The following is a 20,231-nucleotide window of genomic DNA, read 5'->3' on the forward strand; positions in this document are numbered from 1 at the left end:
CCAGGGAAGAGCTGCTGCTGGCACACGAGTGTTTCTGTGCAACAAAGTCACATAATATGCACAAAAGAATAATAAATCTACATCCCGCAGTGAAAGTCTGGATCAATAGATTATGCGATGTAATTATGATTCTCTGTGAGAAAAGGTTAACCACATCATAGGTGATATAACCATTTCATTGTAGTAAAATCCAGGAGAAACTACTCACTATTCTGCATCCAGGCAGATAACCAAGACACTGCTCTCTTCTTTACATTAAAATCTGAGGGTACTTCAGTTACAAAAGGGTACCTTTCCAGAGCAGGGACAGATATATGATAGTTATAGGTCTCAGAATCACAGAATGTTAGGGATTGGAAGGGACCTTGTAAGATCATCTAGTCCAATCCCCCTGCTGGAGCAGGAACACCTAGATGAGGTTACACAGGAAGGCGTCCAGGCAGGTCTTGAATGCCTTCAGAATAGGAGACTCCACAACCTCCCTTGGCAGCCTGTTCCAGTGTTCTGTCACCCTCACTGAGAAGTTTCTTCTCAAATTTAAGTGGAACCTTTTGTGTTCCAGTTTGAACCCGTTACCCCTTGTCCTATGATTGGTTGACACCAATAAGAGCCTGGCTCCATCCTCGTGACACTTTCCCTTTATATATTTGTAAACATCAATGAGGTCACCCCCCAGTCTCCTCTTCTCCAAGCTAAAGAGACCCAGCTTCCTCAGCCTTCCCTTATAAGGGAGATGCTCCACTCCCTTAATCATTTTTGTTGCGCTACGCTGAACTCTCTCCAGCAGTTCCCTGTCCTTCTTGAACTGAGGGGCCCAGAACTGGACACAATGTTCCAGATGTGGTCTCACCAGGGCAGAGTAGAGGGGAAGGAGAACCTCTCTTGACCTGCTAACCACCCCCCTTCTAATACACCCCAGGATGCCACTGGCCTTCTTGTGCACAAGGGCACAGTGCTGGCTCGTGGTCATCCTGCTGTCCACCAGGACCCTCAGATGAACAGCCTGCCTTTAATGCTCCCTGACAGTCTATACCTGTTATCAATAAGAATTACGGTAACATCTTCCTGAGTATATGTTTAGAGCACAGACATATTCATCAAATGGCTTATAAGTGAAGAAAAAGCTATGGATTAACAAGATTGATTCATGTATTTGAGTGTCAAAGTTTTATTGCACCTACAGAAACCTAAAGTGTGTATTCGGATCAATATCACGCCACAAAGAAATTTGTAAGGCAAATGGTTCTTAGTCTTCAAAGAGAGAATTCTGCCAAGTAATTCTTTGTAAGATTATATAGTTGTACAAATTTACATTATGAGGAACACACATAATAACTTATTAATAATTTATATCACAACTGAGACAGGCACAAGTCTTTTTCCAGTAGTGACTGATTTCCAGTTTGGTCTGTGCACATGTATTTGTTTCTCAGCTATAATTACAAGACAGCCAGTAGTATATGCAATCAAACCATACTGGTGCTAGGTTTGATTGCATTTTATAAATTTGTGGTAACTCAGGGAAGAAATATGTTTTTGTTTTCTTAACCTTCCCACATACTCTTCTTTGTTTATTCAAGCCACAATCCTACAACCACTTACGTATACAATAAACTTTTAGCAGCTGAATAAGCCTCAGTTCTAGGACTTCTTGCCTGTTTTAAGTTTATAATGCACATAAATATTGCAGGGTGGGAACCTTTCATAATGTTCAGTGATTATCCTAAATTAGAGTGCTGTCTACTTTCTGTGACTTATGCACATGTATATAGCAGGAATAACATGGAATCAGAACAATAAATCACAGCTTAGCTCACAAAGTCACTAAACCTGGTATTTTAAAGTATGGCCCATGTACAACAGAGCCCTCTGCGTTTGAACTATTTTTTGTACATTTGAGGTACAGAATAGAATCAGAGAATCACAGAATAATTTCAGTTGGAAGAAACCATCAGGATCATCAAGTCCAACCATAACCTAACCTGACTCTAGCACTAAACCACATCCCTAAGAACCTTGTTTAAATGCCTTTTAAATACCTCCAGGGATGGTGACTCCACCACTTCCTTGGGCAGCCTGTTCCAATAACTGACAACCCCTTCCATGAAGAATTTTTTCCTAATATTCAATCTAAACCTCCCCTCACACAACTTGAGGCCATTCCTCTCATCCTATCACTTGCTACCTGGGAGAAGAGACCAACACCCTCCATGATACAACCTCCTTTCAGGTAGTTGTAGACAGCAATAAGGTCTCCCCTCAGTCTCCTTTTCTCCAGGCTAAACAGCCCCTGTTCCTTCAATCACTCCTCATCAGACTTGTGCTCCAGGCCCCTCACCAACTTAATTGTCCTTCTTTGAACTCACTCCAGCACCTCAATGTCTTTCTTGTAGTGAGGGGCCCAAAACTGAATACAGTATTCAAGGTGGGGCCTCACCAGCACCGAGTACAGTGGCACAATCCCTTCTCTAGTCCTGCTGGCCACACTATTCTTGATACAAGTCAGGATGCTGTTGGTCTTTTTGGCCACCTGGGCACACTGCTGGGTCATATTCAGCTGGCTGTCAATCAACACCCTCAGATCCTTTTCTGCCAGGCAGCTTTCCAGCCATTCTTCCCCAAGCCTGTAGCGCTGCCTGGGGTTGTTGTGACCCAAGTGCAGGACCCAGCACTTGCCCTTGTTAAACCTCATACAACTGGCCTCAGCCCATTGATCCAGCCAGTCCAGATCCCTCCTTATGGCCATCCTACCCTCCAGTAGATCAACACTCCCACCCAGCTTGGTGTCATCTGCAAACTTACAAAAGGTGCACTCAATCTGCTTGCCCAGATCATTGATAAAGAGATTAAACATAACTGGGTCCAATAATGAGCCCTGGGGAACACCACTCATGACTGGCCACCAACTGGATTTGGCTCCATTCGCCACAACTCTTTGGACCCAGCCATCCCACCAGTTCTTTATCCATCACAGAGTACACCCATCCAGGCCATGAGCTGCCAGTTTCTCCAGGAGAATGCTGTGGGATATGGTGTCCAAGACCTTATTGAAGTCTAAGTGCACAACATCCACAGCCTTTCCCTCACCTACTAATGGGACATCTTGTCATAGAAGGAGATCAGGTTGGTCAAACAGGACCTACCTTTCATTAACCCACGTTGACTGGGCCTGATCACGTGTTTTTCTTGTGTATGCTGTGTGATGTTACTCAAGATCATCTGCTCCATGACATTCCCCATCACCAAGGTTAGACTAATAACTCCGTAGTTCCCCATATCCTCCTTCTGGCCCTTCATGTAGATGGGTGTCATGTTTGTCAACTTCCAGTCAACTGAGACCTCCCCAGTTAGCCAGGATTGCTGACAGTTATTGGAAAGTGGCTTAGTGATCACTTCCACCAGCTTCCTCAGTACCCTTGCATGTATCCCATCTGGCCCCATAGACTTGTGGGTGTCCAAGTGTTGTAGCAGGTCGCTAACCATTTTCTCTTGGATTATTTGGGCTTCATTCTGCTCCCCATCCCTGTCTGAGTAAGATAGCTTTTTAAAATAATTAACTCCAGGTAACAAATTATGTCTTGAGGGTAGACAGAGAGGAAATTCTCCTCCATCGTCTTCTGTATTGCAAAAATAAAAATGTATGTAAACAGAACATCAAGAAAAGGCAATTGATCTAATGTACTGTATATATCACTCTAGTGATATCATTAATAATTTTAGTGGACAGGTTTTGGCTTTCTGGCTTTAGACATTTTTCAGTCCTCAGGATTTGATATTTTTTTTTTTTTTTTTGAGAAATACTTCTTGAAATCAGAGATTTCACTTTTTATGTTGAGAGTTTAACTTGTGCAGTGGTAGAAGAACAGTAAACCAGGATCTAATATCATCATAGTCACTGTAGTAACACATTTGTGTGTATTAATACAAAGGTACATTCAGCCTCTCTCCCAAACAGCTAAAATCATTATTTCATGGAATTTTCATTGAATGATTAGGAATTCAGCTCCAGCACCTATATAATTCAAAGCCTATTTCAGTCACTGGAAAGCCTTTCATGGACTTCTGTGGGTGTTGGTGCATATGTCAAATGCTTATTGGATATGCTATAGTTCTTCATGGTCCCACGATCCCTATGCTGGATTTTAATTTCAAATTAAGTTGTAATTTGAGGTTCATTCTGTTTAAAAGAGATTGCTTCATTTCTCCATTCTTAGGGTACTGGTCTCTGCACTTCTCTACTAGAATGAAGAGAGGAGGATAGTTTAGAAGTATCAGGATTACCCAGCATCAAGCTGCTGAGCAAAAATCTGGTCCATGATGAAACAATACTTAACAGACAATAAGTGAGGAGGTTATTAAGTCCTTCTGAAGCCATCTACAGCTTCCTCACAAGGGGAGAAGGAATGGTAGGCACTGATGTCTTCTCTTTAGTAACCAATGACAGAACCCGAGGAAATGGTAGGCAGATGTGCCAGGGGCTTAGGCTAAACATTTGGAAACGGTTCTTCACCCAGAAGATGGTAGAGCACTGTAACAGGCTCCCCGGGGAGGCAGTCATAGATTCTCCCTGATCCTTGTGCAGATGCTTGAGGGTGTGGATAAAAGTGCTGAGTGCCTCTCCACCTCTTCTGTTTTCTGAATGCAAATTCTGCTCCTTCTACATACTTTGAATCAAAAATGGAAGGGCCAAAAGCTGAGGCACACCATTGTCCCAGCTTTCTCAGTAAGGAAATACCTACCTACCAACCACTTGGATGATGATGTCACTATAACAGACTGTTTTATTTGATTTTTCGATCATGGATTTCAGTCTGCATTTTTTGTGCTGCCCTAATCTTCATTTGAAGATTTATCTATAAAGAAGGGTGAACACGGCAAACTTAAGTATTCAGACGAGGGGGAATAATTTCTGTTCATACCTAATAAACACAGGGATAATGTAATTGCTTAGTTAATATTTTCTAAATATTTCAATGTATGACTACAGTATTGCAATTATACACAGAATAGATGGTAAGACACAGTATTCATGCAGTTTCCCCATAGCTGCCTCAGGGATTTGTATCAAACCATGCATTTACTAGCAAAGTTTTGTTCTGCTGGCTGTATACAAACTAAATGAGACACTAACTTCTTCTGAACACTACGGGAATTCTACAATGTGTATGGAAACATATATTGAAATAGGATACCTAGGGTACAAGTAACTTCAGTATCCTGTAGAGTTGCTAAGTAAGAATTCATTTAGCATTCATACTGTAAATACTCAGGGGTGTCTGCATTAACTCCTAGTTGGAGCAGCAGTCTTTTCACACCAGTTATGCATTTTTCTTTTTTTTTTTTTCTTCCCAGAAATGAAAAGTGACTTTGTTCAAAATAGAAAAATTTAGCTTTCTGAAGGGTAATAATTGAAGGGAAATTATGAAAACCTCCTTATTTGACAATTCAAAGCTGATGTGGGAAAAGCAGTTACAGAGCCACCACAATTATGTTATATCTTCTGAAATTCTGTAAGAGAAGTGTAAAAAGGAACTACATTACTTCAGGTCACTAGTGACATGTTTATTTTTCCACTGAGAATGTATCCTTTAAATTTTTAAGTATTTTCAGATTTATACTGAACACCACCCCCTCATTTGTCATACCTTTGGGCCAGGAAGTACCATGTGGTACTTATTTGTCAGATTCACATCTCATGATAGATACGTTTCACTAAAAGTGCATCAGGAAAACAAATGAAAACAAAAGAAAACAAAACAAAAACACCCAACAAATGAGACAAACCAGTCAGCCAAACAAACAACAAATAAAAACAACACACAATAAGAAACATACTGTAGAATCAAGGTCTTGATTATAATGTAAGGCTACCTTAACAATTTTTTTAGTTCAGTCAAGTATTGTTTGTTAGAAAGAAATGCAGTTATACACTAATATGTCATGTCATACATTATAGAACTCTAATTTAAAAAACAGAACTCTTTCAGGTAAGTGTTCTTATATTAATACCATTTCAGTCAATAACTGGTTGGTTATTTTGATCAAAAGCCAGTTTTTTTTCAGCTGGGAAAACTTGCGTGTGGCATATACCTTGCCTGTAATTGCATCTGAAAGAAAACTAAAGAGAGAAAAAAATCAAACCATGTGTGTTAAACCACATTCACAGCCAGTCTGAAAAGGATGAAATACTTGCTTGTTTTTTTAGAGGGAATAGTAGGAAAGGGTTAGATTCATATATACACACACTCAATGGCAGTACTCTACTGTGGAGCATTCATTGTAGACGAGTCTTCCTCCTACCTAGTCAAGAGCTATGTTGGCTTGGCAAAGTTTTGAAAAAGATGGAACTGGAACAGCTTGTGAAAACCTGAAGAATAAGAAAAACTAATACCCTCTGAGAATAAAAAAGCATCATATTCACAGAAGTGATGCAGTGTATTAAGTTATATGCAGTTAACTGAAGTGGGATGGCAGAAATAAAAACCCATACTGTGGAGAGACACTGTCCCCTCACACTGTGATGCAGCCAAGGGACTGGCAAGGAGGGTTATTGTGTGTGATCAACGGATACTTTGATATTAGGAATTCCAAATATGAAAGAAATCCTAGAAAACCTTAAATGTTGAATAATTTTCCCTTCATTTTCTTCACCACTACACAATTTGCTTAGTAGACCACCATATTCACACTGCAGCCTTATAATTAAACAAGCTACCAGTACATTTGCTTTGTTTGTCCAAAACAGTAATTTGTCTCTTGAAGATATACCTTCTAATGAAGCATAATGGTACTGAGCCAGAAGTTTTCTATGTGACAGAAAGAAACAGAGAGACAAACATCTGAAGGCTGAAGGACTAGGACAACAGGAATCTTGTAAAATTCAGCAAGGACAAATGTAAAATCCTGTGCCAGTCAAGGAAGATGTGTTTGCAAGAGTGCAGGCTGAGCAACAGCTCTGGAGAAAGGGATGTAGGGATCCTGGTAGGCAGCACACTCAACATGAGCCAGCAGCATGCCCAAGCAGCAAAGATTGCCAACAGCAGTGTTGGCTGTAATGACAGGAGGAGGAGGGAAAAAAGTATTCTCCTTTATTTGACACTCATTAGACCACATGTAGAATACTGCATCTGGTTTTGGGACCCCAGTAAGAGAAAAACACTGATAAACTGGAGCAGATTCAGCAGACTGCTACTCTAAGGCAGACACTCCAACCCTTTAATTACTTGAGTTGCCCTTTACGGGACTTGTCCAATATCTCCATGTCTCTCCTAAACTAGGAAGGCAGAGCTGGACGCAAGTACTCTAGATGTGGTCTCATCACTGAGAGGAAGGGAAGTATCACTTCCTTCACCCTGCTGCCTATGCTTTTCCAAACACAGCCCAGGGTGCTCTAGGCCTTCTCTGCCACAGGGTACAGTGCTAGCTCATTATCAAATTGCCTGCAAAAACCTCCAAGTCCTTTTCAGCAAGGCTACTTTCCAGCCAGTCCTACCCCAGCTTGTACTAGATTAACCCTTGCTAGGTGCAGGACTAGGTGTTTTCCTTTGCTGAACATCAGAAGATCTCTGTCAATACTTTTTTCCAGCCTGTCATGATATCTCTGAATGGCAGCAGGAGAACCATCCCATGTATCAGATACTCCTCCTAGTTTTCTGTCATCTGCAAACTTGCCAAGGGTGCAGTCTGTCACATCATCCATGTTTTTAATGAAGATGTATAACAGTGTTGGTCTCAGTGTGCACCACCTGGTACACTAGTAGTAACTGACATCCAGCGGGACTTCGTACCACTGATTACACCCTTTCAAAAACACGTAGTTCAGACAGTTGTCAGTCCACCTCACTGTACACTAATGTAGTCCATACTTCATGAGTTAATCAATGTGGGTGTTACAGGAGACAGCATTGAAAGTCTTGCACAAGTCAAGACCACAAATATCTACTTTCTCTCACCCACTGAGCTTGTCATTCCATTGCAGAAGGCTAAGAGGTTCTCAGGCATGATTTTCCCCTTCACAAATCCATGCTGACTACTCTTTATCACATTGTTCTTACAAGGTCTGGAAATGGCTTCCACGATTATGTGCTCCCACACCTTCACAGAGACTGAGGTGAGCTGATCAGCCTGCAGTTCCCCAGATCCTTCTCCTTGCCCTTCTTGATATTGGCTTCCTTCCTGTCCTCAGGAACCTCTCCTGATTACCAGGATCTTCCAAAGAAAACCGAGAATCCTATGCCAATTGTATCAGTCAGCCTAACAAGCCTTCATGTCAGTTCCTGTGGACTTGCATATGTCCAACTGATTTCAGTGTTCCACCACTCAGTCCTCCTCAATGGAGGGTAAATCTTCACTGCTCCAGACTTTCCCCGTGGGCTCAGGGGATCAGTTTCATGAAAGGAAATCCTACCAGTAAAAAGCAAGGCAAAGAAGGCATTGAGTACCTTGACTTTCCATGCCCATGTCTCTAGATTCCTTGCCCCATTCAGCAGCAGGTCTACACTTTCTCTAGTCTTCTTTTTGCTGTTGGTACCACTGTAGAATCCCTTCTTGTTGATTTTCACATCCCTTGCTAGATTTAATTCCACATGGGCTTTGGCTTTCCTGACCTCATTACTGTACTCTCAGTGTCTCTATATTTCTGCCATGTCACCTGAGCCTGTTTCCATCTTTTGCATGCTTCCTTCTACTGTTTGACTTTAGCCATATGAAACATCACCAGAGATGAATCAGAGTTTGGATGCCACACTGGTTTATGTTCTGAAACTCTTTTGCAGTAAACCCCAGTTACAGGCTGTTCAGAATATCCACACAACATAGTTAGTGCTTATAGGAAAATTTGTAGCATGTCTTGGAGTAATATACTTTTCTCTCAAGAGTCATGGAAGGAGCGGCTGACACACCAGAAGGCTGTGCTGCCATCCAGCGGGACCTGGACAGGCTGGAGAGTTGGGCGGGGAATAACCTAATGAAATTTAACAAGGGAAAGTGTAGAGTCCTGCATCTGGGCAGGAACAACCCCAGGTTCCAGTATATGTTGGGAAATTATATATTGGAGAGCAGTGTAGGGAAAAGGGACCTGGGCGTCCTGGTGGACAACAGGATGACCATGAGCCAGCACTGTGCCCTTGTGGCCAGGAAGGCCAATGGCATCCTGGGGTGTATTACAAGGGGGTTGGTTAGTAGACCGAGAGAGGTCCTCCTTCCCCTCTACTCCGCCCCGGTGAGACCACATCTGGAATATTGTGCCCAGTTCTGGGCCCCTCAGTTCAAAAAGGACAGGGAACTGCTGGAGAGGGTCCAGCGTAGGGCAACGAAGATGATTAAGGGAGTGGAGCACCTCCCTTATGAAGAAAGGCTGAGGGAGCTGGGTCTCTTTAGTTTGGAGAAGAGGAGACTAAGGGGGGACCTCATTAACATTTATAAATATGTAAAGGGTGAGTGCCATGAGGATGGAGCCAGGCTCTTCTCGTTGGCAAACAATGATAGGACAAGGGGCAATGGGATCAAGCTGGAACACAAGAGATTCCACTGAAATTTGAGAAAAAACTTCTTCTCAGTAAGGGTGACAGAGCACTGGAACAGGCTGCCCAGGGAGGTTGTGGAGTCTCCTTCTCTGGAGACATTTAAAACCTGCCTGGACATGTTCCTGTGTGACCTCACTTAGGTGTTCCTGCTCCAGCAGGGGGATTGGACTAGATGATCTTTTGAGGTCCCTTCCAATCCCAAACATACTGTGATACTGTGATACTGTGACAGTGCATGGCATAACATGGTTATGCTAGAAGTACAGCTTCCTTCGTAGACAATATCTGATCCAGGATTCATGCAACCCACACATAGTTTGAATGTAATGTAAGTAATGCCTGCAGTCACTCAAATGAAAATATTTGACAAGAGTGGTTGTGGCTGTCTCAGTTGCAAGCCCATTCTGTTGCCAAATATAAACCAGACTTAAAAAGGTTTAGAAGTGCCTACATAGTCATGTTTAGCATTTTAGTAGAAACATTTTTTACAAACATCGTGTGTGGGACTAATGTGAATGTTTGTCTAGAGTAAAGCTCTTTTATCGTTCCAATATTTATAAGTTCGTACGTTCTTCAGCCTTTTGAGGTCCCTTCCGATCCCAAACATACTGTGATACTGTGATACTGTGTGATAAACTTACTCGTCAGCAAGCAGAAAAAAATTTATATTGTTTCTTAGTGGGTTCTGTTTCCTTGGGTTAGGTAATGCATATCACTTGTAAGAAGGGAACTGGATATAAAGTGCAATGAGAAACGACCATGCAATATAATGCACTCTTAGTCACTGACCACGAAAAAAACAAAAAATGTCATAAGCTATGTTCAGCTTTTCAAAGAAGCAGAGTCAGACATCCTGACTGCGTATGGAACTGTGATTTCACAGTTCAAAAGAAGATATGCCACAAATAGGACTGGAAATTAGTGCAATTTATAGTTACTATGGAAGGAATTAATCACAGCAAAAAGTTAATTCAGTGGCAATAGTGGAGGTAGACTCGGGGTCGTAAGACCCTGGAGAATCCCAAGCATAGAATGATCTGGCCAAAGCTCATTCTTGTTAATATTCTATCTACTATACTGAAGATGAAGCAAAAGACCATGAATGATGGTGCAGTTCAAATTAAAATCTCATCACTGAATCACTATTACCAGCTTCAGGCCCCAGTCAATTGAATGTTTGGAAAAAATATGATTGAATGCCTCCAGAAAACCCTGATTCTTCTCAGAACCCCCCAGAAAAACTTGGTTCAGACCAAGATCTTTTTTCTCAGATTGGGCTGTAAGACAGGTATTCCTTTAAAATACTGCAATTCTCTGGCAGGGCACATTCAGCCCTGTCTGTTGCTTTTTCCAAGGTTTTCTTGCCAGAAGGCATCCTGAATAATACATCTGTTGTTTCACGTTCCTCATACACAAGTACATTAAAATTAGGGTTTGCACATTTTCTCATTCTTTGGGAGAATTCTACCTCTGCTCCACTATCTGCAATGTGACTTCCCATGTTTGGGAACAGGAACTACTAGAGATGGGAAGATTACAGGGATATAATTTACTGTAATCCAAATTGCTGGCTAATTTTCTTAGCTTATAAACCTGCTGCAATTGTGTGGGTTGACTAAATGGGAAAAAATTGTTTGGTGACTTAGAAATAGTGGTGGTAAATAGACATCTTCTCTTAAATTGATAACATTAATGACGTGGAAAAAAAAAGCAATCAGATTTCATCAAACTGCACAATTTGCTGTCTTTCTAGTCAAGGCACACTGTGTAAACTGGCAAAGTTACTGCATGAATTTGGTCAAATGTGAGTGACCACTATGGGAAAAAAACTGAACAAATCCACAGCTCCCACACCAAAGGAAATGCAAAGAAATTACAGCCAAAGGGACAGCCAGCCTCCAAAACAAGTGTTTGATTTGGAAAGTAACATGTTAGAATAAGAAATAAGTTCTTTCGAACCCTTTGAATATCCCAAACATAAATAGTGCAATTAAATCCCTTCTGCTGCCTGTTTCTTGAAATGGCAGCTTGCAGCTGAAATCATCTGCTTGAACCAAACAAGCCCAGGCCATTCATATGTGCACAACATAAACCACCGTGTTCTGCTAACTGCTCCTAGCCATTTGAAGCAGTATTTTTTGTTCTATCCAGTTATCCATTCACTTCTGTAGTTCAGTACCTAACCCTAGATTATCAGGGTCAGACAACATCTTTAACATACAAGAAATAAATCACAGTTGATATATTTTAATTAAATTGATGCCTGTTAGCAGGTACTACTAGAAGTACCTGAAACCAGCAGTTTTTACACAACAGCTGCTACATAAGACACAAATTGAGTAACAGAGCTGTACTACAAGGCCATGAGAAATCTGTGAGTGGGCATGGCAATGCCCCAACAGACATATATGCAGTTAAACACTCAGGAGATCACTAAGACTTCTTTCAAGAAATTCCCTGTGTTGCATTGTCCTCAGCTGAGCCAGAACAACATAGGAAGAAAATATTTCAGCGTGGCCTTTCTCAGCAGAGCAAGTCCTTCAAACACCATTTTGTGGCAAATGCAAGCACAACTGAGATTCTAGGTTCTATTCAGGTCATCGAAACAACTGCTTACTGCAGCCGTCCACTGTGTCCAGGATGCCTTCAGGGAGGAAATGAAGACAGCTATTATATTATAACGCTATATTCACCCTATCTGGTTTCCTTTTCTGAGGCCTCAAAATGCCAAAATAAAATACCACCACCACCAACAACAACAACAAAACACACACACGCACAAACAAACCAACAAACAAACAACAACAACAAAAAACAACACAAACAAACTTCTGTTGCCTGGTAGAGTAGCCTAGCAAACATTGTCCAAGAGAATTAGCATTTAGAGAGTGTTACACAGGAAACTAATCCATTTAGAATAGTGAGAAAATGGAACAAATCAACTAAAACAGGTTTGTTCTTCTGGTGCTATCATTCTGTTCAGCTACTCATACAGATGACCCCAACTGAACCCAACTGATTTTCTATAGTAAATTAACTATGTTTTGCACGGAAAGGCATTTTATCAACTATGAAATCAGGCCCAGCTTCACATTAAGAACATGCACAACAGCTGGTAACAGCCTGAAGATGCCTCTGAAAGGAGCACAGTGGCTTGTTCAGTGTAGATCCAAGTACAGTTTGATGGTGTCCAAATGCTCAGTCTAGTACTAGAGAATATAGTGCCTTCGAAGTTATCTTTGTGAAATACTGCACTCTGTACAGACTAGCATTACTGTGTGTTCTTATGAAAGAATAGACTGAGCCATCCCTATCACCACTGAAGTCAGCGTGATTGTAAATATTTAACACTCAAAGCACATACAGTAATTATTTGATAGACAAAAGTTTTTAAATATATATACATATTTATATAATATTTATATATTATTTATATATAAAATATTTTAACATTTTATATATTTAAATGTATTTTATAATATATATTATTTATAAAATATAAATGTATATAGATATATAAATATGTATAAGCATAAATGTATATAAATATATAAATAATATATGTAACATATATAAAATATATAAAATATATATGTTATATACATATTTCTTTACACTCATTATGTTGCTTCACTGTGAAGTGCAGGCTAGCTGCTTGTATGAATCACACCAGTTGATCAAGAGCCAATGAAAGTCAATAATTCAGCATTCCTCCATTAAACTCAGCAGGTCATGAGTGCAAAGTTTATGTCAACAGCCTAAAGACAGCCATTCTGTGTACAGAGAGGCAAGGCAAGAGACAAATATTTACTTTATGTAAACCATTGCTGAACATGTTACTTAGGGCAAGAAAGCGCTGTTCAGCTTGGCTAATAATAAAACCCAGATGTCAATGAGAAATTTGTAAAGCTTCTCTTAGAGCACATAAATATAATACAAACTGCAGAACCACATACATTTAAACTTTTATTTAAAGGTGTGCACTAATTTGAATGCCAAGAACTGAAAAACACTGCTACCTGCCTAGATAGCCTGGAAGAATAAATATGACTTCTTCAAGAGGCTAGAGCAAGTCATATGGAGGACTCTATCATTCAAACTTTAGCAGAGTTAGCATTCAGATTTTATAGCTTTAGTTCTGTCCACAATCTGGGTATCAGCATGTTCAGAACTATGTTCTAAGTGCCTTCTATTCACTAACTTAATTTGTGGTTGGAGGTGCAAAGCAGCCAGGGTAATCAATGTAAATCAAGATACATAATCAAGTGTAATTAAAGGCCAAGTACATGCACCAAACAGCAGACAGAATAAGACAGACTACACTTTTATGTACAGATAGATACATGTCTAATAGTCATTTGAAGAAAGGAGAAGTGATGAAGTAATTTATTAAGACACCAACATTTCTTTAACCCTCCCACACAAACCCAGGTAGAATAGGGTACTATATTTGTACAATTTTCATGAACACAGGAAAGAAACTGCAAAAGTGTTCCATAGTTCAAGTGGCACCATATTTGGGTGAAGACAAAGCATATTATTTCTTAACTTTTTTCACATGTGCAATGCTAGCTTCAGTGAAAGGGACTAAAATCTTCAAACACACTTAGTAAAAATTCAGAATTCTAGCTCACAGAAACTGCTGAGATTTCAGAATTCTTGTTCAGTTTCAATCTAAAGCAAGATCCAAGTATTTCTTTGGTGAAATAATGACCAAATCCCATCAATTTGCAGAACATACAACAGAATTTTTAAATTCAGAATGAAATATTTCAACTTTTTCTTTATATTCTGTCACAACACATACCTTCATCTACAAACTGCATAACTGATATCAGACTTCATTTTGACAATCTAACAGATGTAATTTTGATCAAAAAAGGGGTTTCGGCTGGTACTGTGAATTAATAACTCATGATCTTTAATATAAGTTTTTAAATACTCTGTTTTATTGTCTGTTCCATTTTACAATGAAAACAGTAGTCAGCGTTCAAGGACTTGGAAATGAACGCAACACTTTTACAGAAACTAAAGTCCCAACATCACACAAGTTCACTAAGAAGTTAAACTAAAACCCAGAAGTTCTCAAACAGACTACCATCTGAATTTTCCCCCTATACTTTCCCACCATCCTTACAGTTTGCTTCCTCCTTTGTAGGAACTGTCCATAATTACACGATTTCCTCAAGAACAAATCCTGGTCAAAACGCTTTTCCTGACAGGAAACTGATCAAAATTTTCTAACTAATCTTTCTACTATCTCTCACAAAGACATGGCAGAGCTCAAATACTTTGCTGGAGGGCCACTGAGGTTTTTTTAATCTGCTCTCTCCACCCTCCCTCTGCAATTTGGTGCTCCCACAGGGAAAACAAGAAGACGAGGCTATAGCTGTCTAACATATCAGTAAGCAAGTTCACTAGATCTCATTGAAGAGGTTGTCTTATTGGTGAAGGCAAAGATGACAAATTTTACTCCTTCAGACTGTCCAAGGGTCACTGCTTTGTTTTCAGGTTTGTAAAAAATACACCACTTCTTTCCCATGCCTCAGTGAATAACATAATCCATGAGCAATTTTCTTGACATTATTTAACCAACTCAAGAACTCGTCAAGGTGGTTTTTCCTTTTACATATAGCCTGTACATCGGTACAGCAGAAGACACCTGCACTTTTCCTCTAAACCCACATTTGCTCATTCCCAGTTCCTCTTATATGGAAAGGAATTTAGAGGTATAAGTATGTCTTATGGGGAGACAGAGGAGAGGTCAGACATTAGAAAAACAGTGCAGCAATACTCAATGAGCTGAAGAATCCTGGAAAGCAGTAATCTTAAAGGAGACAGTGACAAAACGGACACTGGATAAAGAAAAAGTTTAGCAGCAAAGGACCTGAATACCAGAGGGTCAATTCATCTCCCTGTGTCTCCAAACATTTCCATCCTAAATACACAAATTACTTCTGTGAACTCTGTTACTAAAAGGAACTGTGAGAAGGGAAAAAGAGGCTACTTCTGCAATAGTTAGACTAAAAGATTTGAAGTACATACCTCTTCACTGTTCAGTAGTTACAAGAAGAATTAATATAGTTAATGTATTTGCAGCACCAAAACGAAAGGAAGATTATTGCTATTTCTAGTGTTCAACACCTGATTTCAGGAGATGAAAACATTTAAACCAAGCATCAGGAAATATTGCTTATAACATAGTTCAAAGTCGTGGAATAGAAAGTGTGAGATCCCTATTATGTCAGGCACATAAAAAACCATATGTAAAAAAGAGTTAGCAAACGTGAGAACAGGAACTTTTTTATTAACAGTAAAATGAATAGTGAAGAATATTAGGCTAGGACAATCATGATGGAACACATTCCCAGAACAGTCTCCAAATCTCCAGTGATCTAAGGAGGCTTGCATAATCCTACTTGATCTTCATTCATGATAAGGTTAGGAGTCCTTCCAGCAGCAATAAGATTCTGTACAAGAAGATACTGTCTGGTATCAGTAGGGTACCTTTCCTGCTTCTGACTCCTGATCTCACTTTCACAGGTAGGATATTTAAAGAACCAAAGATTTGGGTCACGGAAACTGGCATAGATTCACCAAAAAAGAAACTACATGTCAAATAAATATTTGTCCTTTTCATCACTGTGCTTGTAGTTTTAATGAGCTTCTGTTTATTAATCAAAATTTGGTTCTTTCCTGTTCAGAGGTTCTCAATCACTACACTCTCATTCATAAGCTCAAGAAAAACATTTTCACCTAATGCAACAGATTTATCCAATGTATATGCAATATATTGTATTTCTGTCACTATTCAGACATGTATCAACATTTTCCTCATTCTAATAGCTGGTTCCAGTTTGTTTCCTTAATGAATTATCTGTAATACAGCATTACATATTTCTCAGCTGCACTTACAGCATTTGCTAGTAATAACTAATCTGTGGCTTTTTCTCCTACTGAAATAACTAGCTAGAGCTTTGGCTCTTAGATGCACCGTATATTCTATGGTAGTGTCAGTTAAAAGGAAAAAAACAGCCTGAGTAATGTTAAAGTCTTCACATGCAATATCTACTTCCCTTCAATAATTTCTAATGTTCCTATCCCATAGCTAACTAGGGGTCATTTACATGACAAATTCAGACTATTTTTCAAAGATAGTAAAAAACCTCTTTTTGACGTAAGTATCATTGCTCTTAATGGAAAAGTAATACATGAAATGTTTTCACTTTTCTCAAAATTACATGTAAGCCTTTAAATTAATGTTCTCTCTCTTAAGTTAAATTTGAGGCTATGTCTTCCAGAGATGCTGAGCGATTTGGCTCTGTTACAAGAACATACAATCTGCAATTACAGAAAGACTTTTCACTGAACATCCATAAAGGCGTGGCTGTTAAAACTAAATATTCAACTCCAGAGATCTGAAAATCATGATTTGCTCAGACACTTACCAGGAGAAATCTCTATGCACTGCAACAAGCATCACACCTTTGCACCCAGATCGTGATGGGCACATTTCTGACATCTCCAGAGTGACACATACTCCTATCCTAATTTCCTTCTGTTACCTTTCTCTGATGTGATACACCCAAAACCATTACATATTTTCCATTTATTTGAAATAGTTGAAGTACTTTCTGTTGATTATTACACACTGAAGAAATATTGAGAGAGCAGACAGCAGGGAAACCAGCATGTTTATTTTCATTTTTCCAGAATGAACGGCAATTTAAACTCTTAACTTGCAGCAGCTTCCCTATGTGAAATGAAGAACAGCAAACAGCAGAGAAAATTAAGATCCGAAGTGTAGAGTCTCTTTCTGTATTGGGAAAGTGTATCTTAAAGTTAACCCCTAGTCTCAATTTACAGACATGATTTGGAGAAGTCTTACCTTCTATAATCTCAGCTGCTGAGCCATCATAGATTAACAAACCAAAGAGCAGTAGCAGCAAATCCCAGGTCCACCAGGCATGCCTGGAGCAGGTGTGCCAAAAAAAAAAAAGCGGGGCGGGGGGGGAGGGGGAAGCGGGGAAGGAGGGGTGTTGAAAAGAGTGAGACCAAAGAGTGTAATATTGAAGCACCAGGGCAAAAAAAATTAAAAAAAAAAAAAAAAACAACAAAACAACTAAATTTTGAAGTGAGAGTCCTTACCGTGAGAGCATTTTTTGGAAGTCAGTTGAAAGATCTCAAGTGAGGAAAAAGTTCAGTGCCCATGAGTTTTATGCTTATGAAAATAAGAAGTTAATAAAAACTGGAGCCTGCTGTTTCTCCTCCAACGCTCAGACACAAGTGGAACAAAGGCAGCTCTCAGGCTCTCTGTGTGACTCACTGCAATTCAGTGCTCCAGCACTGAAATCTGACTCCCTGTAGACTTTCCTGTCAGACCACTGCTGAAAACTTCCTACTTTATTTATTGATGGACACCCCTTACTGCTGTACATTATTCCAATGTTGTCATTCTCCAGTCTTGTCTTTCACTGCAGTGTACCTAGACAGGTAGCAGCACAGCTTCTCCAGCTTCCCTTCCATCCCCACCCCCTGCTCCCATAAATTCCACTTATCCAATAAAACACAACCTCCAATGTCTTTCCATCCAACATTATACAGCCAATGATATGCATTCTTATACAAAATAGGACATTTCTCTGGCAATTTTAACCAAACTTTAACAGAAGCAAATTTTAAGATACAAGCAAGACAGAGCAGTCACAGTTAAATTGCACCATATACCTAGGAGCTGTACTGTTTTACAGAGTTTCTGCCACCTACACTGACATTTGGAACCACATCCTTTTCTCTTACAAATTCTCAAAGACTAATGCTCTTATTTACAAATATTTACATCCTGCATGTAGATTAAGAGTGTGTATATACTTCAGTAGCTGTACATATATGTGTCTGTTATAGAGATTCTGTAGCTAAGCATTTCTAATAGTTTCCGTTAAAAGTGTTATTTTACCCCTCCCTCCCAACTTCATGAAAAGCCTTTTTTCCACATGTAGTTATTCAAAGCCAATTCTTGCTCAAAGAAGAATTTTTGGAAGAATGAACTTGGGATTAAGCAGAAAAAAGTTAAGTCATGAGATTTTTAACAAAGTCTGCAATTTACACTTTTTGACTGGGACAGGATGGAGATTGCAAAGCATTGCATGTGGGAAGAGATCAGTGGGGTCTTGGTAGATCTAGGCTGGAAGGTGCTGAAGTTCCCTTTCGGAGATTTGAAACTAAAAAAGGATTTACCTAGGATTGGGTGTCGGGGACAGACAGGAGTTTTTTGCAGTAATAAAAAGACAATCCCAAGCAATAAACAGAATTGAGAAAAACTTTATCATGAATAACAAGCTTGAGTTTGGGGGTTTTGCTTTGTTTAGTATTTTTGGGGAGATTGGGGGGGGGGGGAGGTGTTTGTTTGTTTGTTTTAATTTAATAAGGAAATACAGAGGTTAGGAGTCTACAAGCTAGAATCTTAATTCTGCCCCAGACTCTCCTTTTAGGTTAGAAACCACAGCAGGCCAGCTCTCTTCAGGCATCTTTTTAGATGAGCCACAGACCAGCATTGTTTGCTATCCACCTTCTGCTTACTAATAAGGAAGCAAGAGTTCAAACTATCTTTTAGTCAAGTTTCTTATTATAAACATGCAGTTTTATCTTCCTCAGAAAACCAAGGACCCCTCTCTTTCTGTTCCATAGTACTACATCAAGGCTGACAAAATTTAATCATTCACCATTTCTACATGAAGCTGTCAGCTCTTTCTCTTCTCTCTCCCTGAAGTTTTTCCACTGTTATCACCCCCAGCAGCTCTGCTTATAGGAACAGTGCCACATTTGTGCAAATCATATACCAAATCACTTATTTTAAACCTTTATCTTGGATACTAGATATGTGTTACCCCAGGAGAAAATATTTGGGTTTTTTATGTGTTCTTGTAAAATGTATGCATTTGCAAGCCTGGATCACTTCTCCATGGTTTTTTTTTTTTTCAGATAATATTTAGCAATAGCTACCAAGAGCTATTATTAGTCTTCTCAAAATATTTTTAAACTCAGTTCCTTCTTTCAATACTAAAACTTATATCTCTCTATACATAAAATGCCAGAGGCTTACCTGCATAATGCCTCCTGTTGCAGTATAGTTTTTGTCTGATATATATGGCCAAAACCTGTGTCTGCTTTGATGCCTTACAGTAGACTAACATATTTAAAAGAAAAATGTATGTTCAGACTCCACATTTATAAAATTTAGAGGACTATTTATTAAAGTTTTTTATTTCCATCATAAGCTGCAATTCTTCTATTGTTTACAATTTGATGGATTTTTCCTGTGATTTTAGAAAACCCATAGGAAAAAAGGAAATAACACCTCTCCTTTTCCCATAGGTAATACACTGTTCATGCAGGTGTTCTACATTAAATGCTGCTGAGAGAGCCTTTAGTTTCTGCTAGGTATTTTAACATGGATGTTTGGCCAATGCTGGATATTTTCAGTGCTGCTGGATAAAGGAAAGGAAGGTAAATCATGTTCTTGACCTCTACATTCCATTAATTTCAAATGGACAGCAGTGGACAAATCTAAATACAAGCAGTTTATTACCCCCACTCCTGTAGGGCCTTGACATTTCTTGAGTTTCTGGCATTCATTTGTAGCCCCAAGAATTACAGAGTATTAACAGGCTATATCTGCTCTGTCTGTCTAGAGTATCTGTCTCTATC

At 39.5% G+C, this 20,231-nt stretch overlaps 1 protein-coding gene across 25 annotated transcripts in view; it reads right to left on the reverse strand.

Moving 5' to 3' along the window:
- COL15A1 (collagen type XV alpha 1 chain) overlaps positions 1–18,036 on the reverse strand; it is a 132,804-nt gene extending 114,768 nt beyond the window's left edge. For 20 of the 25 annotated variants that reach the window (XM_065052195.1, XM_065052194.1, XM_065052187.1 and 17 more), the window contains exons 1-2: positions 17,673–17,841; positions 17,413–17,495 (exon numbers count right to left, since the gene is read on the reverse strand). In XM_065052195.1, the coding sequence (XP_064908267.1) occupies positions 17,413–17,495; positions 17,673–17,683 (94 nt within the window). In that variant the 5' untranslated portion in view covers positions 17,684–17,841. Of the gene's footprint in view, positions 1–17,412; positions 17,496–17,672 lie in introns of all 25 variants that reach the window. The other 5 variants (XM_065052188.1, XM_005510178.4, XM_065052190.1 and 2 more) reach the window with 5 other exon arrangements.
- Between the last annotated feature and the right edge of the window lie 2,195 nt (positions 18,037–20,231).

Source organism: Columba livia, chromosome 2 (genome assembly GCF_036013475.1).
Source record: "Columba livia isolate bColLiv1 breed racing homer chromosome 2, bColLiv1.pat.W.v2, whole genome shotgun sequence".
Lineage (NCBI taxonomy): Eukaryota > Metazoa > Chordata > Aves > Columbiformes > Columbidae > Columba > Columba livia.